Source organism: Leopardus geoffroyi, chromosome A3 (assembly GCF_018350155.1).
Source record: "Leopardus geoffroyi isolate Oge1 chromosome A3, O.geoffroyi_Oge1_pat1.0, whole genome shotgun sequence".
Lineage (NCBI taxonomy): Eukaryota > Metazoa > Chordata > Mammalia > Carnivora > Felidae > Leopardus > Leopardus geoffroyi.
Window position 1 is genome coordinate 86124528 of NC_059336.1, and position 23560 is coordinate 86148087.

At 39.1% G+C, this 23560-nt stretch overlaps 2 protein-coding genes across 4 annotated transcripts in view; one reads left to right on the forward strand and one right to left on the reverse strand.

Annotated features, from left to right (window-relative positions):
• The window catches only part of GKN2 (gastrokine 2), a 326024-nt gene that overhangs the window by 20432 nt on the left and 282032 nt on the right, over positions 1-23560 (reverse strand). The window lies entirely within an intron of this gene.
• On the forward strand, positions 3501-9100 carry GKN1 (gastrokine 1). Its single transcript, XM_045446317.1, has 6 exons — positions 3501-3626; positions 5800-5853; positions 5944-6081; positions 7028-7138; positions 8049-8196; positions 8851-9100. Exons 1-6 carry the CDS (start codon positions 3615-3617, stop codon positions 8940-8942), a joined length of 555 nt encoding a protein of 184 aa, XP_045302273.1. The 5' UTR covers positions 3501-3614; the 3' UTR covers positions 8943-9100.

The window sequence follows — 23560 nt, forward strand, 5'->3', positions numbered from 1 at the left end:
GCGTATGGAATATTTGACACCATAGAGCACTGGCCACAGCCCTAGAAGCTGCAGCCACGGAACCATAAGGAGGGTCTGAGCTGCAGGCTAGTACAGCGAAGCCTTGGGAGCAGGCAGGAGTTTCCTAATCCCCCGGGGGGGGGCAAGTGTGTTCAGACCTCACAGTCTACCACCTGACTTGGGACCATCACAGGAATGTCAAACGGGTGTGAAGGGTGCTCAGAAAACAACAATAAAGGCAAAGAAACTGAAAAAGAATCTTTGCAGGAAGGGGCTTCCACACTCAAGCCAACACATTATAGAGGAGGTCAACTAGGCCAAAAGCTAACTGAACCCTAAATTTTAGAAAATGGAGGAAGGGTTAAAGGGAAAAGCAAGATTACTAAGGACGTCATGGATGCTAATCACTGCAAGGTCCGCCCATTAACACGTCTACACAGGGGAGGAATCTTGAATGAGGAGACTTAATGATGGAAAGGGCCCTGTAAGTAAACATTCCCTTCTACTCAGAGAAAAAGAAGGAAAATAAAAGGTTGATTTCTGGGGGGAAGTTCTGAAAGGCTCTCCAGATCTATGGGATGAGCATATCACATGCAGCCTGTATTCACTGTTTGTTCCACATGTAAGGAGTTCCCACCCAGCTTGACACGATAGGGTGTGGGGTAAAATGAGACCTTGGGTGTGTGAGCCCTGAGATAAAATGATGATAGAGGCTTGCTCCGTGATGTGGCTCAGCAGCCAGCTCTGTGGGCAGGGCAGGCCCTATTTACTCATGGGCTGGTTTGCCCCACACTAATCCTGGGGCACTGGGCCACACCATTTTCTGGGACTCCCTGGGTAGGTAACCACAACCAACGTAGGACAGCACCTCTTCAGCTGACTCCAAAAATCAGAATAAGTAAACATAATGTGCTTTTAATTCTTCTAGCCTGAGCACCCCCTTTAAGCAATTCTGTTTTTTTTTTTTTTTTTAATTGTCATTGGGAGCACCATGCATGTGCCAGTATATTCTAGGTTCTATGGAGGTGACAAAAAAAAATTCACATGTTCTGTCTTTCTCCCATGGAAGGACAAGAAACATACAAAGGTAGGTGGGAGGGAGCAAGAGACACTGCTCACACTTCCTTAGGACTTTTGGCCTTAGACGAGCCAAGGGTCTTGCGGTTAGGTTTGATCCCCTAACCCTCCATCCACCGCCCAACTCATTCATAAATACCACACCAAGTATAGAGGAAGAAGTTCTGGTTTCTGGAGCCATTGAAATAATATTGTATATAGGAGGAACTTCTTCTCTTTTACCCATAGGGAAACTAAGGCCTCGAGGGTAAAGGAGACTCCTAGAAAGGAAGCAGAACGGACTCTAGGTCTCCTGGCCCCTAGTTCCAACCAGTAGCTCCCCAAATGGATTTTCACATCCAGGATACATCCTCAGAGGCAGCACAACTTGTCGTTTCCCTAACGAAGGTACCCCAGGGATACTGACAGGTGTTAGGAAAAATAAATCAATAAAAAAGAAAAACAACCAGGTTCTATGGTCCATTAAGTTTAGGGGAATCTGAAAGAAACAACATGACACAGATTTATCCCCTAAAGATTTCATAGCACATTTGCTATATGAATGTAAATTGTCAATCTCTTAGGAGGGGCATTATTGGACTTTGAACACTACCTACCTACCTATCTATCTATCTATCATCTACCTATCTATCTATGTTACTATCTGTCTATTTCATGGAGTATCCTCCACATCAGCATTTCACAGACCTACTGGAAAAAATGTCAACCTTGAATCTTTGGTAAGGTATGGCATGCAAAAATTGTACTAGAGTGTACCCATACACCAAAGTGAGCTGGGCTTGAAGCCACCATGCTGTCCCCTCTTTGACTTTGCAATGATGTGGCAGTTCCTGAGGCAGATGAAAATCTCTTCACGTATGTCTTCACATATGCTTACTGATCTTTTGCAGCTAAAGAATAAGTTTGAAAGAAATTAGTGGACACATTAAAAAACAAAATCTAACCACAGCAGTTCTAATCCACTTACCTTTTCAAACAGGTGTTGCTAGTGAATCAAGATTTTTAACTATGTAACCCCATCCTAAGGTTCCAGTCCACACAGAAGAGGACAATCATGAACTCAAGAAGGCTTTCAAAGAGGAAACTTATTAATCAGTGATGACTGAAATACAGTTTTCCTCTTTAGCAAGTTGCTTCACTAGGTTCAGCGTATCAGAAAAGGTAGAAAAAAATAAAAACTTTAATTCAACCCCGAGACTGTTTTGAGCATTTCCTTGCTAGCCCAAGTGACAGTTTCTACTCTATGCTTCTGATGAAAACATTTTTTAATCATTTTAACATAATTTCTGGAAAGCAAGTTTTCTATAAGTGAATAAAAGAACAGAGATTGCTTTCATGGCTCCAGGAAAAAAAGGAAGGTCCCCCTGAGATATGGAGTAGGTGTGTTGGGAGCAGTGGTATTTAAGCTGGGCTTTGATGAGTGAAAGGAAGTTTACTAACTAAAGAAAGCCAAGGGGGTAGCTCTCCAAGGTGGGAGAACAGCATGTGCAAAAGCATAGAGGCATGAAACATCCTGACTATTCCAGCAATAGTGGGAACTCTGGTGTAGCTGGAATATAGGAGTATAGCATGGAGAGATACAGCTGGGGGAGGGGCTTTGGAAACATTATTAGGGACATTCTATGCCATTCCAATGAGTATCATGTCCATCTCGCAGGCTGCCAGTGAACATTTCTAAGCTTCGTAGAGTCATGTTTATTTATATATGTACTTTAGAGAGATAACTTTAGGGAAAATGGAGACGAATGTGCTGGAGTATGAGAGACTGGTGACCAGAGTGATTCATCACACAACTATTATAGAAGTTCCGGTGAAGGAAGCTGTAGGCAAGACCAGAGTTGAGAGGCAAATCTGGGACCAAATGACGTGGTTTAGCACCTGACTGGATGTGGTGGTCAGAAGAAATTGCTGAAGACAGCCCCCAGGTTTCCTGGCTGGAAGTATGGTACTCTCTGTGTACTACGTGTGGTACATGGAACCACTGAGAGAGCTCAAGATTGCAGAAAAGGGTATAAGTTTGCTGGGAGTAGCTAGTAGAACATAGTTTGCTTAAGCAAAACCATCAGATGGGTTCGCATAAAGGTACAAAGAGGAAACCATTCCCACATCCTTATAGGAGCTATCTGCAAGGCCCAGCGTGCCCACAATTTCTCATCTGCAGTCTTGTTTGATTTTAGGGATTATTCTTCTCCTGAATCTGAGTGATCCCAATACATAAAATGTCCACACCCACAGCTTCAGTTGGCCCAGAGGCTATCATTAATCATATTGAGTTTGTGGTGATATCTTCAACTTCAACTAATGATGAGTCAGCTCAGCTCCATGTCAAAATGCCTTGCTGACCAAGGAGATATTCCCAAAGGCTTCCTGGTATGCTGGATCATGGCACAGATATGGAAGCTGGAGAAAGATAAATCTTTGACCCCACCTAGTCACACCTAGTTTGAGTAAAGCTGGTTAAGTACAAATATGAGAAGGGCTCTCATCTGAGTTCATACCTGCCTTCTTCTCCACTCCGTTGCTTTGGTGAAGCCAAGATGAAGCTCACAGTGAGTAGATTTTTCCTTCTGAATTCATTATCTGATGGTTAGAGACTGTTAATATTCTGAGCTAAGTGGGTCTGCTTCTTATGACAATCTCACCATAATGGAAAATTTATTTTGGAAAAAAAAAATCTCCTTTCTTTTCATTGAATTGTGGCAAGTAAAAACATCTCTGAGGGCAGCCATAGTTATACTGGGAGCAGACAGCTCTGTGAGCATCGTATACCATGCTATCTTAATAAAATTACCTTTCAGTTCTCCTTGTTCAGGTCTGGTCATAAAGCAAGCAGTCCCTAAGTCCTAGAAAATATCTAATCTTTCCCCACATTGCTGAATACCTCTTTTGACCAAACTCCTGAACATGTTCAGGCAAGATAAAAGCTCATTATCAAGTTAGATGGGTGAGAGACTTATTGTCACATTCTCTGCTGTGAAACAGAGGTCCAAGTGAGAAAGATTTGCTCGAACCCTGTCCATAGTCATTTACCCATGAAAAATACCTGAAGCGTGAAGCTAGTACAGCCTCTCACCTATGGCTCCAGATAAAAAGCTAAGAGTGGAGTAGGTACACCATGAAATTCCACCAAAGGAACTGGTGGTGCTGTGTGTCACTTACAACAAGATGCAGAGGGGCTAGAAACCCGATGAATATTTTCATGTTTCAACATATTGAACACTATGTTACAGCAGTGTCTGCTTTGTAGTGGAGTTGCAAATGTAACATAATTATCTAGAAATTAGTTCTAATAACAGCAAGGTCAAAAAATTAAGAAAAAAAAAAAAAAGTTCCCAACCCGGGTCAGATCTGGTTTCTCTCCTGGTTCTGCTGTGAACAAGGGGTACAATCTTAGCCGATACAACCTTGGCCACGTTACTGAACATCTGAAGCTCAGTTTCCTCATATGTGAATGGATTGTTATGTACTAGAGGATCTCTAAAATTTCCCCCATCTCTCACTGTTTAGGAGACTAATTTTTACCTCCTTCTTAAGCTATCAGGAGAAAAATTAAGCAAATAAAAGAATTACCTTAAATCACCAGGGCAGACCTCAAACCATTTTGTCCCAGGTAAAGGAAATGAGAACAGGTACTCAGAATTGGGCACCTGCATAAAGCTCTGTGTTCTGACAACTAATGTCATGTACCCGATGACAAATGACTAACCTAGGTATCCCGGGACAGTTACTGACTGCCTTTCTGCTAACCACACTTGACAGCCGGACCTCTCCATCCTTGGTCTCTCAATAGCAGCAGCTAGCCTGCTTACCAATCCATTGCTTTAAAAAAATTGTTTTGGGGCGCCTGGGTGGCGCAGTCGGTTAAGCGTCCGACTTCAGCCAGGTCACGATCTCGCGGTCCGTGAGTTCGAGCCCCGCGTCGGGCTCTGGGCTGATGGCTCAGAGCCTGGAGCCTGTTTCCGATTCTGTGTCTCCCTCTCTCTCTGCCCCTCCCCCGTTCATGCTCTGTCTCTCTCTGTCCCAAAAATAAATAAACGTTAAAAAAAAAAATTTAAAAAAATTGTTTTAGATAAAAAGAGTCTTTTTTTATTAGGAGGTCGATGAAGGGAGGAAAGTATCCCAGATCAAAGAGGAAAATTAAATCGTTTTCAGACTTAATTCTCAGAACGTATATCCATCTTCATATTGTATATGCTATTCATTTTCAAATGTACTTTTCAGTGTACTGATACTACATCAGTTTTTTATAAGACCTACATTGACAATTATTATTTTTTCTTTTTTTAAAAAATGTTTATTTATTTGGAAAGAGAGAGAGTGGGTGTGAGCAGGGGAGGGGCAGAGAGAGATGGAAAGGATCCCAAGCAGGCTCCGCACTGTCAGCACAGAGCCCGACATGAAGCTTGAACCCACAAACCGTGAAATCATGAGCTGAGCCGAAACCAAGAGTCAGATGCTTAACTGACTGAGCCACCCAGGTGCTCCTACATTAACAATTCTAAAACTATATACCACAATAACATGATTACTACAGTAATTAAGCTATAATCTTACATTATTATTAAAACTTTCTATGGTTGAAAAAAAAATACAAGGTCAAAGAAGAAAGACGGATCACTTGAGAGAGTGGTAAAATCGGTATTTTTTATAAGCTTGGGTAGAGAAAGAAGAGGACATTGTTTTGCCATGTGATACTAGACCAATGTTATTTATGATTTTTAGATTGTCTTTGCCGGACTTCTTGGAGTCTTCCTGACCCCAGCCCTTGCTTTCACTGTAAGTGTTACACTTTTTAAAGCGTATTATTAAAATGCATTTGCAAAGAAATGTGGCATTAAATCACCATCAATTTCTTGTAAATTTCAGGATATCAACATTGGCGGTGACAGCAACAGTGGTATAAGTGGGCAGCAGTCAGTGAGTGTCAACAATGAACATAATGTGGCCAATATTGACAATAACAATGGATGGGGCTCCTGGAATGCCCTCTGGGATTACAATACTGTAGGTAACCAACATGCAATTTCCGTTCTTTACAAATATGATGTTTCTTTTTTTATAACAACAACAACAAAAATGTCTGCTAACCATAAAAGAATTTAAAATAAAATAATTTCTAACTGCACATAAGCATAGAGTTGTAAGTCAAAGTGCCTACTTTGGTCAGCCAGTTTCACGACTAGATATAACACTATTAATGTTTCCCACAATCAGTTAAAATTCAAAGCAATGAACGGTAATTAGGATCCACTATGCCCACAGAATTGTGGGGCTGTTAGAAAAATACGAACAACCTTCTGCCTTCTCTCGAGATACCCTCAGTAATGAGGAAAAACCTGCACAATATTACTGCTCCCTATTTCAGTCTATCTTCAATTTCCTTCCAAAAAGCCAGAGATGGACATTTCACCTGTAACTCGAAAGAAAAAAAACAAAGGAAATGTAGGTGACAATATTAACTGGTAAGAGAAACACAAAACAAAAACCAAACAAAAACAACACTTGACTCTGGTTAGGAGACCCACCTCTGCAATTACCAGCTCTGTATGTAACAAATTTTGTACTTTTAATAAGCCCATTCTTTATTGTTTCAGTTTTATCCATGTGGTCAATTAGAAAACTAATCCCTGTTTTACCTGTCTCCTAGAAATGTTGTGAAGATCAAATAAGACTCAAATGTGATAGCAATTTGAAGTTTATTTCAGCAAAACGGACATATATAGAATGACTCCATGTGAGAACTTGAAGAGAGAGCAACGAGTTAGACACTAGGTTCTTACAAACGTTAGCTATAGACATGATTGCAAAACAGGGCCAGATCTGATGTTCTTATCTAGGTTCATCCTTGAGTTCTATTTCCCTCTGCTGGTAAAACTGATGTCTGATAAAAAAAAAAAAAAAAACCTCCTTGGAAAACCTACTTCCTTCCATCTACCTTTTTCTTTAACAGAACTTTGCTGCGATTAGACTCTTTAAAAAAAAGATATGCATTGTGCACAGAATGAACAAGGATGTCATGCCCTCTCTTCATACTCTTGATGCACTGGTCAAGGAAAAGAAGGTATAAATAAAAGTCTTTTTGATTTTGTTCAAGGGAGGTCTTTTGGTTGCCAGTAAATAATGAGGTCACAGTCATTTCCTCTTGACCACAGTACGTTGTAACATGCAGCACAAAAAGGGAAGAGGAACTAGTACTTTCCTGAGGAGAGACAGCTGCCACCACACTCAGTGCTGTGGCTCACACCTGCCTTTACTGTTCAAGGAGCAAAACTCTGCTCAAGCCAATGGGAGCTGCCTGCACTTCTCCACTTGGAGTTACACAAAGTTACACAAAAGTTGGGTTGGGGTTATTAGATTTAGAAATAAAAATAGAGGATACCCAGTTAAGTTTGAGTTTCAGATAAACAATGGATAAGTTTTTGTTTTTGTTTTTTTTTTTAGCATAAGTATATCCTATGCAATATTTAGGACATACTTACACTGAAAAAATGATTTGTTTGTCTAAAATTTAAATATAACTGAGTGTCCTTTGTTTTACCTGGCAACCCTAGTTGGGTGGGGACAGAAGATGCATTGCTCTTTAAAATGTTTGCTTGAGCTCATATTTCTGTAACTGACAGATAGGTACCTTTCACTGACACAGTAGAGAAGATAAACTCCATTGTCAGAATCTGATTATTATATAGCTCAATCCAAAAAATACCAAATGACCAAATGAGGTCCAAGCTTCAGAATAAATTTAGCCTCAGATTTCTGCTTTTATGAGAAACTGAGGTTTCACACCAGCTAAATCTTTTGGGACACAGAAATTCTGAGATACACGGGGTTGGAGTTGGCTCTTCAACTCCAACAGTCATTTTGATTATGAGAAAATGGTAGCCAAGCAATACCCCGTACTGGCCTTGTACCCATCCCTCATTAACAAACTACTGAGCTGGACATTCATTCCCTCTTTTCCTTTCCACACTCAGCTTCAGGGTAAAGGACCAGGGGGACCACCTCCCACGAGTCTGACATACTCAATCAACCCTGAGAGAGTCAATGATCTGGAAAAGTTAGGAAAACCCATCGCTGGCATGTGCAGAGGGATTCCAACATACACAGCTGATGAGATTGAAGGTAAGTAGGCTTTCTATGGTGCATTGTGAGTTATTGCTGCTGATATGGTCAGACTATTCTCGGGCATGTCTACAGAAGACACCAGTTACTTAGCACTTGCTCTGTGCTTTAAGTGTGTTAAATTATTAACTCCTGCCAGCAGTCTTATGTGATAGGTATTGTTATTCCCACTTTCTGGATGAGGAAACTGAGGCACAGGGATAGGTCACAAATCCTTTGTCTGGGTCAGTCCCACACATTTTGGCGTTGGATTCTGTGCTCTTCACCATTTGGAAATACGACCTTTCAAGAGTGGATCTGGAGTTACCACAAAATATATTTAAAGTGTTGCATGAATTTCTCAGTGAAAAAAGAATGCTAATAGAATCTATTGACTTGTTATAGCTCATTCACTTAATTTCAGGGCCTTCAAAGAATAACTTGCACAAAAACAAAGTATCCACCTACTTAACCTAATGGCAACCTTCCAGATCTCTGAAGTGATTGATTTAATCTAAATAGATAGATGATAGATAGATGGATAGATAGATAGATCTTGAAATCTGTGCATAGCTAGTTTGGAAACTGTAACACCCCCCCCCCCAAAAAAAAGTCCTTGAAAAGACATTGATATCAGTTTCTTTTCTTTTCTTTCTTTTTTTTTTTTTTAATCAGGGGCAAGCCTGTTCTTTTACTCAAAAGCATGCCTCCGTGCTGATATACTCTGGATTCTGAGAATTTCCTTATGTGGAGAATTGGAGGTGTAAAAAGAAAAAAAAAAGTCACTTTGAATTTAATGATCAGAATATTTTATGCAAAAAAAAACCACATTGGGTTCTAAAGGTTTTTATCATGTCATTCTGAAATGTATTCTTCCAGTTATGCTTGGCTTCTTTAAGTTTCAATAAATCTACTCAGCACTAAATTCCTTATGATTTCTGTTTGGAATGCATAGGATCAAAAGTGCCGTGTGGTGGTGGGTAGGCCGTCCAAGTGTATTAGACCCAACTGTTAGCCTATATTCAGGGTCTGTCCCTTATAAAGAACCCCTTCAGATGCTTTGGATACTACTAACCACAGTTCTGGGAATGAATCCAAGGCAATCTGACTGCTCTAAAAACTGTTCCACAGTTGATGTGCACAGTAACATTTCAGATCAGCAAGGGCAGAAATCCACTCAAACAAGCTTACGCCAGAAAGGGAGGTTTACTGCAAGGATATTGAAGTATCTAAAATAATCTTAGGGCAAGAAAATCAAAGACACTGGAACCAGGAACCATATTGAGATCAAGACCCAAGTCTCCTCTCTCCTGGAAGCCACGTATTAGTTCTTCTCTGCTCCTCTTTAAATTCTGCTTCTCTCTTCCATAAACATTTTTTTTTTTTTAATATTCTTTAGGGGCATCTGGGTGGCTCAGTCTGTTAAGCATTTGACTCTTGATTTTAGCTCAGGTCATGATCTCACAATTCATGAGATCAAGAACCGAAGACAGGCTCTGCTCTACAGCACAGAGCCTGCTTGGGATTCTTTCTCTCTCAGCCCCTCCCCTGCTCTCTCTCTCTCTCTCTCTCTCTCTCTCTCTCTCACTTTCTCAAAATAAATAAATAAATAAATAAACAAACATTTAAATTCTGCTTCTCTCCTCTTTCCATCTCGCAGATGGTTCTTTCCTTACTCATGCCAGAAGATGGCTGAGCCAAAATGTTAGCCTCATCTCCCATATTTCTACCTTTCCAGCTCAAGAGGTAATGTCTTATTCTTTTGACTCTCAATTCCAATTTTCCTTGACCCTGTTAAGTTCAAGGGCCCACAGCCTCCACTCACTGGCCAGGAAAGTGGAGTCACATAGTACAGATACAGCAATGCAGTCTCCAGTGAAGGAAAAAGATCTCAGAGAAAAATAGTCTCCAAATATTGTATGTGACGGTATGAAACTACCATTCAGTAAAAAACAAACAAACAAACAAAAAACCCCCAAAACTCCTATACATACTTCTTAAATCCTGATGCCATAAGAGGATAACTAATCCATTCTAATGTTTTCAGATGGGATACCCCTAAATAGCCATAACAACAACAAAAAAATGAGGACTCTGATTCTCGTCATTTGTAAAAATGCAACATTTACCAGGCCTTATTGGAAAGCAATTATAATAATTTTCTGTATTTTGAGGCGATTTTATTGATGTTCACATGATGTGTACTACCAGAGCAGTAGAAATTTCAAAGTACCCTGAAGCCATGAAATGTGGACACCCATCAAAGATCAAGGCTTAGATACTGCCCTATCACTGTGATCGAGAGACAAAGAAACCGGTGAGTCACAAACTGGATACAGTGTCATGTAACTGACTTTTGGGAGCTGATGAATCCCATGTTTCCTAGAATTGTCTAGTCACTATTTCAGGATAAGAAATTAAATTCACTAGGAAGATACAAAAATTCTAGATTATATACACCTCTCAGAATATATTACAGAAAAATTATACAAATTACAGGAGAATTTAATAACCTAACTGCTCTAGTTAAAGATTTTAACACATATTTTTCAATAACTTACAGATAAAGCAGCTAAGGATATAAAAACATTCAACAAAATTAACAAGACTATTTTATTTTTTTTTCTTAAAAAAAATTTTTTTTAATGTTTATTTATTTTTGAGACAGAGAGAGACAGAGCATGAGCAGGGAAGGGGCAGAGAGAGAGGGAGACACAGAATGTGAAGCAGGCTCCAGGCCCTAAGCTGTCAGCACAGAGCCCGACGCGGGGCTCGAACTCACGAACTGTGAGATCATGACCTAAGCCGAAGTTGGACGCTTAACCGACTGAGCCACCCAGGCGCCCCAACAAGCTTATTTTAGTGAGCATATGTATAACACTTCAGAATACATATTATTCTAAAGTACTTATGGGACATTTGCAAATACTGATCACATGCTAAGACAGAAGTCAGATCTCAAAAAATTTCAAATGATTGGCATTATGAAACACACATTTTTCTAACTTCAGTTTCATTAAGAGAACAAATATTCCCTTCCAAATAAAACAAGATAGCTGCATTTGTTTTGAAATTAGGCAGCATATTTTTAAATAACAAATGAGCCAAAGAAGAATTCATGATGAAAGTGGAATGCATTTGAAACTGTGCAATAAGGAAAGCAGTACATAGCAAAACCTGAGTAGCAGATACAGCAAAGGATAAAAGAAATATTATTGTCTGAAATGTTCTATTCATCAAAGAAGAAAAGCTGAAAATTGAGTCAAAAATTCAACTTTAAAAATGAGGAAAAGTTGGGGCGCCTGGGTGGCGCAGTCGGTTAAGCGTCCGACTTCAGCCAGGTCACGATCTCGCGGTCCGTGAGTTCGAGCCCCGCGTCGGGCTCTGGGCTGATGGCTCAGAGCCTGGAGCCTGTTTCCGATTCTGTTTCTCCCTCTCTCTCTGCCGTCCCCCGTTCATGCTCTGTCTCTCTCTGTCCCAAAAATAAATAAACGTTGAAAAAAAAAATTTAAAAAAAAATGAGGAAAAGCATAAAATATCCAAAAAAAGTAGGAAGAAAGAAGTATTATTGACAATATCAGAAGTTAATAAAATAGAAAAAAAATGTGCAATAGTAAGACTCAACAAAGTCAAAACTTGGTTCTTTGGAAAGGCATAAAATTGACAAACTTTAGATAGAATTGACCATAAATAAAAATAAATAAGTGGAATCTAAACAAAAACAAAAACAGGAGCTCCTCGGTGACTTAGTTAAGTGTCCAACTCTTGATTTCGGCTCAGGTCAAGATCTCAGGGCTGGTGAGATTGGGCCCTGCATCCGGCTCTGTGCTGACAGCACTTAGGATTCTCTCACTGTCTCTCTCTGCCCCTCGCTCTCTTTCTCTCTCTTATAAACAAGTAAGTAAGTAAATAAATAAATAAATAAGCATTTGAAAAAAGTAAAAAAAAAAAAAAAGCTTAAAAAACAAAACCAAAAACAAATGAATAAACAAACAAAAAGCAGAATTAGATCTAGAACTACAGAGAACAAACCGAAGGTTGCCAGAGGGGTCGGGGTAGGGAACTGGACAACACAGAAGGGGAGGGGGTGGCCCAGGCTTCCAGTTCCAGGATGAATAAGTCACAGGAATAAAAGGCACCGCGTCAGGAAGACCGTCAATGATACTGTAACAGCAACATAACAGGACAGAGGGTAGCTGCACTTGCGGTGAACAAAGCATAATGTTGGGGCGCCTGGGTGGCGCAGTCGGTTAAGCGTCCGACTTCAGCCAGGTCACGATCTCGCGGTCCGTGAGTTCGAGCCCCGCGTCAGGCTCTGGGCTGATGGCTCAGAGCCTGGAGCCTGTTTCCGATTCTGTGTCTCCCTCTCTCTCTGCCCCTCCCCTGTTCATGCTCTGTCTCTCTCTGTCCCAAAAATAAATAAACGTTGGAAAAAAAAAACAAAACAAAAAAAAAAAACAAAGCATAATGTACAAACTTGTCAAGCTGCTGAGTTACGCATCTGAAATTAATGTAACATTGTGTGTCAAGTACACTCCAATTTTTTAAATTAATTAATTAAAAAAAAAAACACTAAAAAAAAGGAGATAATTCGCAAGCAATGCTAAAAAGAAAAAAAGGATACCGAGCTACAGATGCCACAGATTTAAAGATGTTCATAAAATGATATTGTGAACACCTTTATATTAATGAATTTGAAAGCTCAAGTTGAATTTCTTTTTTTTTTTAATTTCTTTTTGTTTTACTGTTTATATTTGGAAGAGAGACAGAGAGCGAGCAAGGGAGGGGCAGAGAGACAGAAAGAGAATCTGAAGCAGGCTCCAGGCTCTGAGCTGTCAGCACAGAGCCCAACGTGGGGCTCGAACTCACAAACCACAAGATCATGACCCGAGCCGAAGTCAGGCTCCCAACTGACTGAGCCACCCAGGTGCTCCCAAATTTCTAAGAAATAACCTACCAAAGATCACCCAAGAAGAAATATAGAGCCTGAATAATTCTACAACCAGTAACAGAAATGGTTCAGAAGTTTAAAAACTTTACACAAGAAAATTCCAGACCGAGGTGGTTTTTATACTGAGATTTAACAAACGTTGAAAATACAGATTATTCTAATCTTAAATAACTATTCAAATGTATAGGTTGGGGAGGAGGGAAGGGCGGAGTACTCTCCAATGCATTTCAGGAGAATATGAGTAACTCAATTCCAAAACCTGACAAGGATTGTATGGGAAAAGAAAAATACAGAGCAATCTCTGTTATGAATACAGATTACAGATGCAAAATGCCTTAACAAACTGATAGCAAATGAACTGAGCAAAGTGTTGAAAAGATTGAATACAGCACGACTATGTTGGATTTTTCCTAGTAATGCAAATGGTCTGATACTAGGAAATTAATAATGTAATTTGCCAAACTGAAAAATCAACAGACAACAATCTTATGATATATCTCAATAGTAGCAAAAATAGTAATAAATAAACATAATAAAGTTAAATATTCATCATAATAAACAAGTATTCTCAGAAGACTTAGAATTAAAAGAAACTAATCTAAGATTATCTGAAAATAAAAACTACTGTATCATGTAAAACAATGAAAACATTCTTCTTAAGACAAGAAATAAGACAAATGCCTGTCATCAAAACTTCTAGAAACATTGTACTGAAAATTAGTAAAGAAAAAAAATTAAATATAAAGATTCGAAAGGAAGGAGGGAAGAAAAAAAAACTATCCTTATGCCCAAATGACATAGTTTTCTGTGTAAAAATACAAACAAATCTGTAGATAATTTATGGGAATCAGGGCATTTAGAAAGGTCCCTGCATACAAAATTGGCTATCAAATATAAGCTGCATTTCTATATATCAACAACAAACATATAGAAACTTTATTTTGTTTGGGTTTTTTTTTTAAATGCTTACTAATTTATTTTGAAAGAGAGAGAGCACACACACACATACACAAGAGGGGAGGGAAGAAAAAAAGGGAGAGAGAGAATCCCAAGCAGGTTCTGTGCTATCAGTAGGGAGCCCGACATGAACTAGATCCCACAAATTGTGAGGTCATGACCTGAGCCAAAATCAAGAGTCAGATGACCAACCTAATGAGCCACCAGGCACCCCTAGAAACTTTATTTTGAAATAGTGTTTATATACCAGGAAAATATACGACAAAATTTGGAAAAAAATTACTTAATTTAAGTAATGTTTCTTAAGCAGTTTCTACATGCATAGCACTATTGCACACACTTGAAATCCATCAGCAAATATAAATGCAAAAATCCTTGCCTTGTGTAGCTAATATTTTAGTTAGAGGAGGCAGAGATAAACAATCAATATAATCAAAATACAAATGAACAAATACGTAAATGAACGGTGGGAAATTTGGTAGGATAGTATACTGTCTTACTATAGGCATGTAATACTATCCTACCAAATAGAAAATGACAAATACTAAGGGGAAAATGCAGAGCAGGTAAGGGAAATCAAGAGTGACAGGAGGGAAGAGGCAGTTTGCAATTATTAACAGGTATGTAGGATAGGCGTCATTGAAAGGTGACCTTTGAACAAAGACTGAAAGAGATTAAGCAGTTAGCCATGCCAATATTTCTGGGGAAAAAAAGCATTATGGGCAAAGGAAATAGTGCTACATGCTAAGGCAGAAGTGTGTCTGGACAAATTAAAAGTACAGCGTGGAGGGCACCTGGGTGGTTCAATCAGTTAAGCATCTGACTTTGGCTCACTTCATGATCTCACAGTTCGTGAGTTCGAGTCCCGTGTCAGGCTCTGTGCTAACAGCTCAGAGCCTGGAGCCTACTTCAGATTCTGTGTCTCCCTTTCTCTCTGACCCTCCTCTGCTCATACTTTGTCTCTTTCAAAAATAAAAAAGTTAAAAATAAATAAATAAATAAATAAATAAATAAATAAAATAAAAAAGTACAGCATGGAAGTCAGTGTGGCTGAGGAAAATAAGTGTAACAGCGAGCAGAAGGAGATGAGAGCAAAGAGGCAACAGGGGGCCAGATTGTGAGGAGTCCTGCAGGCCAGTGTTAGAACGTCAGGTATTATCCTGGGTAAAAGAGGGAGACACTGCAGGAATTTGAGCCAAGATAGGATATGATCTTACCAAGTAATATATTAAGCAAACTATGTGCTATACCGCTCTGGAAACTTTATTGAGAGACATTAATGTAGACTAAGTAAATGCAGAGAAACCATGGCTATGAATTACAGGACATGTTACTAAAAGAATGTGAGCTCTCCCTCAATCTATAGATTCAAAGCGATTCAAAACAAATTCCCAGCAGGCCAAGTGTGTGCATGTGTATGTGTGGACATAACAAGCTAAATTTATAATATGCATTCAAGATCAAGGGGCCAGTTGGAAGACAATTCTTCATGCATCCTTGATGGTTCTATACATCTTATGAGTAGAAGCACTGACTCCTCTTTGTTCTCAACTTTTTTTTTGTAAGGATGTTTGTATGATAAGCAGTCTTGGAATATAGTGATAGTGTCTCTTTGGAGAGCAAAAAGTAGGCATGTTTACTGCCCATTATAAAATATTTGAGTTCTATAAGCTTACACCCTACTATGTAATATACCCCAGTGTGTGTGCAAGCTTCCCTCTGGGTCCACATGCACTGCCCTGTGAAGCTCATGGACAAGGAATCCTGACACAGACATGCTCCAGTGCAAACTACTTGCTGTGCTGTGGCTAACAAAGTCCTTCGTGTCTTAGCCAGGGGGCTCACGTCTTCTGTCGTCAACCATGAAACTACAGCAGGCAACTTTACAGCTTTCAAGTAGGGTAAAATCTCAGACCCTTCTTGAAAGGGTCAAGAATAGCCAAATTACTGCTGTAGAACAACAAAATGGGTGAACTTGACCTACCATAATTATCATAAAGACATAGTAGTTAAGACAATGCAATGTGAGTACTGGGATATACAAATATATCAGTGGAATAAAATAGAAAGCCCGCAGATAGATCCACACATCTATAGGTGACTGAAATAGGATATAGACTGCCTTCCAAGGCTGTGGGAGAAAGATGGGCTTCTTCCATAAGTGATGTTAAAATAATTAGGTAGCCATATGGAATACAAAGAAATGGGAAAATACCACCAGACACCCTGCCTTATACCATATATTTAAAAAACAATTTCATGTATGTTAAACACCTAAATAAAGAAGGCAAAATAAAAAGCCTTAGAAGATAATATAGAACAATAACTTCAGGACTATTGACAGAGGGAAGGATTTGCTAAACTTTACAGAAAAAGCTCTAGCCATAAAGCAAAATATTAATAAATTTCTCTACATTAAAGATAAGAGTGTCCTTTTATCCATAGACACCAAAAATACAGCAGAAAGATAAGCCACAAACTAGTAGAGATATATGCAACACATAAAGTGGATAAAAGTTCATTTAAAAAATTTCATAAAGAATTCCTACATATCAACAAGAAAAAGACGAATAAGAAGTAGAAAAGTAGATATAGGTATGTTTCTAGAAGAGGAACCCTGGATGGCGAATCTAGATAGGAAGAGATATTAACTTCATTATTAATAAGAAAAATGCATATTAAAATCATAGCGATAGATCATGTTATATGCAACCTATTGGCAGTTGAAAAAGTCTAGTGTCGGGTGTTGGAGGGGGGTACAGAGTAACAGTACATGGCCAGGGCAGGCATGAATTGGCATGACAATTCAGCATTGTCCAATAACCTGAAGATGTGAATTTCCTGCGATCCAACACTACCACTCTTAGGTATAGACCCCAAAGAAATTCTTGCCTATGGGCATCCAGAAACATGTACAAGAATGCTCATAGCAGCAGTGTTTGGAACAGCAAAAAAACTAGAAACAATCTGAATCTTTGCCAATACAAGCATAGATAAATAAACTGTGATATGTTTACTTAGCAGAATACTAAACATCACAAAAAGAAAACCAAATTAATCACAGCCATACACAACAACATGCATGACTCTCTGGAAAACAATGTTGAGCCTGCCAAGCAAATCATATTTACATAAAGTTCAAAAACATGCGAAACTAAACAACACGTATATTCTATTTTAGAAATACCTTAATATGTGGTAAAACTATGATTCAAAGCAAGGGAATGATAACACAGAGCTCGCTATAATTGTGAACCCCTGAGGGGGATGGAAGGGTCCATGGAGGGGCAAACGGAAGGCTTCCAAGGTAACGGTGACGCTGTCCCTCTCCCTCAAATTAGATCGAGGGGAGGGGTGTTCATGGGTATGTGCTGTGTCATTATTCTTTATACTCGGCCTATATTCCTAAATAGTCTTATGCACTAACTCAAGACTTAGGGACAAGTTTTAAAAGTTAAAAGCACAAGAAGTAAGATAATGTTACGAAGACAAACAAGGGGTAGACCTTTGGGGAAAGAACTGCCCTTTCTTTCCAACATAAAGCAGAGACCTCTCGCCTCTTGCTCAGCTCTGAGGCTTGTGGTTCCGAACACGCAGCCTTTGAGTCACATCCCTGGAAGAGTCAAGTAAGCGAAAATGTGTCCACTCAGCACCAGGATGCCAAGAGGTCCGAGGAGAGAGGCCACCGTCCCTGTGTTGTGCTAGTGCCAAGCCTGCCTTCTGCAAGGCTCGAAATCACTGCTTGGAAGCTTGTCACACAGGTTCCCATTTGCAGTTTCGTCTGCCTTGTGGATAACCCAAGTGACTCATACCGAACTTTGGCTCGCCCTATGCGCCTCGGCCCACTGGGGTCAGGAAGAGATATAGGGAGCATGCAGGGCTGGCTTGCAGGGTCTTCAGAAGTTTTAGTGACTTCATAACCCCAAGAGGCACCAGAGAGGAGCAGACAATATCCTGTTACAAGCCCTTGCCCATTATTAGAATATCTTTCTGGACCTCCTCCCAACTGCACTTTTGATGTAACTGAACAGTTTAAACCAAACCTCCGGCGACTGATCCTTCTAGAACTTCAACGAATAAATTTTAACCTAAAGTCAAATTTTCCAAGGAACTTTCATATCAAGAGACACATACATCCCTTAACTTATTTTTACACTCACCAGATATCCAAAATAACCAATCAAGAATATCAGGAAGTACCAAATTAGAGCAAACGTATGCCAAACCTTACAGTTAAATCACTGCTACCCAGATGTTCAAATTAGGCTTTCATCATCCTCTTTCCTGGTATTGCTTTGGTCCACAAGATTCAAATCAGACAATAAAAATCATGGCTCGGCCCCCTTAACTAAGAGCATTATCAATAGCACAACCCATTTCAACTCTATGCCATTTATCTATCTATCTATCTATCTATTTATCTAACAAGTATTATTGAGCACCTCCTATGTGATAGACTTTTCTAGGCATAGAGATAAACTATGGGGGGAAAGCAATTAAAGTGCCTGACTTCACAAAGTTTACATCCAGTGGTGAAGAGAAACAATAAATACATAAGTACACAATACGAATAATGATGAAAACTCTTAAGAAGGGAACAGAATAATATGAGGGAAGAAGAACCATCAATAGAAAGTTGAGATGGGGAAAGGTTGCTGTTTTGTACTAGACAGGCAGGTGTATAATAAAGAATTTGGCTGGCCCCTGTCCCAGTGTCCTGGGAGGTGTTTTTTAAGTGATTGAGCATCTTTGTTATTGGTAGTGGTCCTCTCAGACCACACCTGATAATTTATCTTAATGATGTGACTCAGGACCAGAGCAAGTTATGCCAGAAAGATTAACTATGTGATTAGACAGTTGGGTCTATAAGTCACATGATAACAGCCAGGAGGCTAGAGACTGAGTCACATGACCAATGATTTAATTAATCATCCCTATATAATGAAACCCCAATAAAAACCAGGGACACCAAAACTCAGGTAATCTCCTCTGGTTGGCAATAGTCCATGTCAATGTCACGAGGGTGACAATTTTGACTATTGAGAAAAGCAAAGGTATTAACTCTACTGAGAAAGAACAAAGAAAGCTTCATGTTTGGGACCCTCCCAAAACTTGCCTTATGCATCTCCCTTTGGCGATTTCTGCTTTGCATCCCATTGTTATAATAAAACTGTTATAGTAATAATGCTTTGCTGAGTTCAGTTGTTCTAGTGAATTATTGAATCTGTAGGGGCAGTGGGAACTGCTAAATCTGTAGCCACCTGGTCAGAAGTGAAAAATGACCCAGAGACTCTGGAACTCAGAGCTCATATCCAAAGTGAAGTCATTCTTGTAGAGATAATAAAATGTACAAATTTAACCATGTTGCTTTCTTTATTACATCATTTATATTCCATCTCTTCCCCCTCCCCTGCCAATTGTATTGGCTAGAACATTAGGAGAAATATAAAATACAAAACTAATAGCAGATATACTCAACTTATACCTCCATTTTTTTCACCATTAAACAGCATGCTAACAATCAGTTTGTCAAAGATGCATTGTTTTGTCTCATTTATGTAATAATTGTTAGATTGCCTTAACTTGGAAAAAAAGAAATTAATAAGATAACTCTAACAAGTTTATATTTGGAATGAACTATCTTAAGTGATATAGGAGAATAAAACCTTGGTCAAATAGGAAAATGTTTTTATGATTTCAGCATCGTTAAAAAGTCTATTTCACAAAGCAAGATAAAACATGTAACTTAATCAGAAATGGGTCACAGCTTCTAATGAATTGTTCTTACATAATTTGACTGGCCTGTTATGGTGCAAATAATGGCTCCCTGGTCATATCTCAAAGTACCATACTTAAACCCCTCTTCCAACATTAGCAAAATTCCAATCTTTTTATCTCTATGGGGTCTTTCCCCTTCTGTGTCTTGACTGTGCCGGGGGTGTACTCACATTAAAGAGTTTTATTGGTTACTCTTACTTCTGCATGGAACCAGAGCCCCAGACATGCCTCACTGAGCCTAGAAGACTCTTCTATGGCTACTAGAACTTATTGAATTACAACCACCACTGTGCCCAAACAGGAGGTCTGGTTTGATGTGAAAATCTGGATACTCAAAAGAGGTGTCTTTGTCTGCTCTCACTTGCCACCCACAATGGAGTCAGTGCTCAAAGCTGATTCTTCTGAAACTTGTAACTGTCCAATGTGAGGCTAAGGCTGAACCTTCAGCTCTGTCAAGGTTTGGCTCCTGGTGTAGATTCCTGCTGAAGCTGCAATATAGTTCATCCAGATGACTTCTACAACCAAGTATATGTCATCTAAACATTGGGCTCTGCTCCAAACCAAAGAATTAGCTCTAGGGTTTCTTTATTAGTTCTTCGCTTCAGTTTTATAATTTATCAAATTGTGCTTTTCAAAATATTATTTGGTAATTCTTACTCCCCTTAAGTTTATTTTGTTCCTTTCCTAAATTGTTGAGTTGGCTACTGAATTTATTTTTGCCTTTCTTTTCTTGGTTAAAGAATACAAAAATTTACCATTATTAATTTCTTCCTATATGTAATTTGACCTCCTTCCTTAATGTTTGATATATATTCTTGACATTATAGTTATTTATTTAAATAACCAATAATTACATTTTTATTTCCTCATTGACAAAAAGACAGTATCTTGAATTCTCAGTTTTTTATATGTTATTTGTTCTTTAATTATCAATTTATAGTTTTATTTCATTGTGGTAAATGAATGTACCCTGTGAAATTTCTACTAACTGGAATTAAAAGAGTTTTTTTTTTAAGCCTAGGCTATTAACAACTTTTGAAAACATTCCAGGAATGTTTCTTTTTTTCTTTGTTTTTTATTTTATTTTAGAGACAGAAAGTACATGTGCATGCACATGTGCAAGTGGGGTACAGGGGCAGAGCGAGAGGGAGAGAGAGAATCTTAAGCAGGCTCCACACTCAGCAGGGAGCCTGACATGGGGCTCAAACCCATAACACTGAGATCATAACCTGAGCCAAAATCAAGAGTCAGATGCTCAACTGACTGAGCCACCCAGGCTCAGGCACCCCCTTGAAAAAGAATGTGTGTCAGCTCCAAGATTCGTAGTAGAATGCAGACTTATAGAAGGTGGATCCCTTGAGTACGGTTTGACTCAGTGACTTGCTTCTAATAAACAGAGCATGGAGAAAGAAAAAGAGTAACTTTACAGACACCACCTTAATTAACTAAGTGATCATGGTCGACATCACCAGTCATGTTGATATCATGCACCCTCTGATACGATGTGTCTTTCACCAGTCTGGTATTCCTCCCCCAAATCCATAACCCCAGGACAATCATAAGAAAACATCAGACAAACCCAAACTAATGGACGTTTGGCAAAGCATCTGGTCGCACTCTTCAAAGTTGTCAAGGTCTTTGTATTCGTTTTTCAGAGCTGCCGCAACAAATGTGGCTTAAAATAGCACGTATTCAATCTTTTGTAATTTTGGAAGCCCAAAGTCTGAAATCAAAGTGTCAGCAGAGTCACCTCCTTCCAAAGGCCATAGGAAGAATCCCTCCTGGCTTATTCCAGCATCTGGTGCTCCTGGTATTGCTTGGCTTGTGTCTGCATTACTCCAATCCCAGCCTCTGTCTTCAGGTGGCTTTCTTCCTTCTGTTTCTATGTCTCAAATCTTCCTTTCCTTTCTCCTATCAGGACAGCAGTCATTGGACTTCAGGTCCACCCTAAATCCCAAATGATCTTATCCTAAGATCCTTAACTTAATTACACCTGTAAAGACTCTTTTTCCGAATGAGATCATATTCACAGGCATCAAGGGTTAGAGAGTGGCCATATCTTTTTGGAAGACCCAATTCACTCTACTCCAAGGAGTAGGAGAAACTGTGACAGATTGCAGGAGACTAAGGAGATAGATGAGTCAATGCAATGTGGGATCCTGGATTGGATCCGGGGACAGAAAAGGGCCATTAATGGAAAAACTGGTGAAAGCTAAATAAACTCTGCTGGTTAATTAATAATATTATGGCAATGTTAGTTTCTTAAATTGTTTAATGTCATCTTTTTAATATTGCCTAAACATAAATTTCATGCTTCTGATCATCATGTTCTCTGAAAGATGTTCAGAAAGATGCTCTGAAAGATCATCATGATCTCTGAAAGGTGTTCATTTATATCAGAGGAAGCTAAGTGAAGGGTATATAGGAACTCTCTGTACTATCATCACACTCCTCTAAAAATCTAAAAGTATTTGGAAATAAAAATTTTTAAGTGATAAGATTAGACTATTTTATTAAAAGATAAAGACTCAGATTTTGTTTAAAAATCCAGGTAGTGGGGCCCCTGGGTGGCTCAGTCGGTTGGGCGTCCGACTTCGGCTCTGGTCATGATCTCGCAGTCCGTGAGTTCGAGCCCCGCATTGGGCTCTGTGCTGACAGCTCAGAGCCTGGAGCCTGTTTCTGATTCTGTGTCTCCCTCTCTCTCTGACCCTCCCCCGTTCATGCTCTGTCTCTCTCTGTCTCAAAAATAAATAAAAACATAAAAAAAAAAAATCCAGGTATTAGACAAGAAGAAACTAAAAGAAATACTGATACATGAAAAAAAATGGCAACAATATAAAAGTACATTTTAAATAATAAAGTTAGGGGGTTAATATTATTGTCAAAAAAGTACAATTTAGGGCAAAATCAGTAAATAAAATAATAGGAAGTCATTTATGATGCTAAAATATGCAATTCACATTGAAGACCTACCAATTGTAACATTTATTATAGACCAAATTATGTAGATTCAAAGGATATAAAACAAACAAAAAACCCTGTTGGAAATGCTAACAGAAGTTAGCAAAAGTACAAAAGAGGAGAGACCTTATCATACCTATCAGTTTTGACAGATCAAATACACGAAAAGAAAATATGAAAAACTTTAATATTTAGGTGTTTTCACCTGGACATGGAATCACCGTGAAATGCGGACTCATATAAGTATCTGCAACCAATAGTGGGAATAATATGAGCATTGGTGACATGATTATCGTCAAGTGGCAAACATTTCCTGGTAGAATTCTAAACTAAGAAAGTACTGTCTTCCTTCAATTTACACCCGTTCCTGCAAGTTACAGTGCCAACTAAGTAATTACAAAGTATCTTTATGTTTAAAACAAGTAAGTATCCAGACTCAGAAAACCATAAACAATCACAAAGGACAAGAACGGCAGTGCTATTAAGAACAACTGAATGGGGGCGCCTGGGTGACTCAGTTGGTTAAGTGTCTGACTTTGGCTCAGGTCATGATCTCTCAGTTTGTGAGTTTCAGCCCTGCATTGGGCTCTGTGCTGACAAGCTCAGAGCCTGGAGCCTGCTTCAGATTCTGTGTCTCCCTCTCTCTCTGCCCGTCCCTTCCCCGTGCTCTGTCTCTCTCTCTCAAAAATAAACATTAACAAAAAATTTTTTAATGAAAATTTTTAAAAAAGAAAAAAA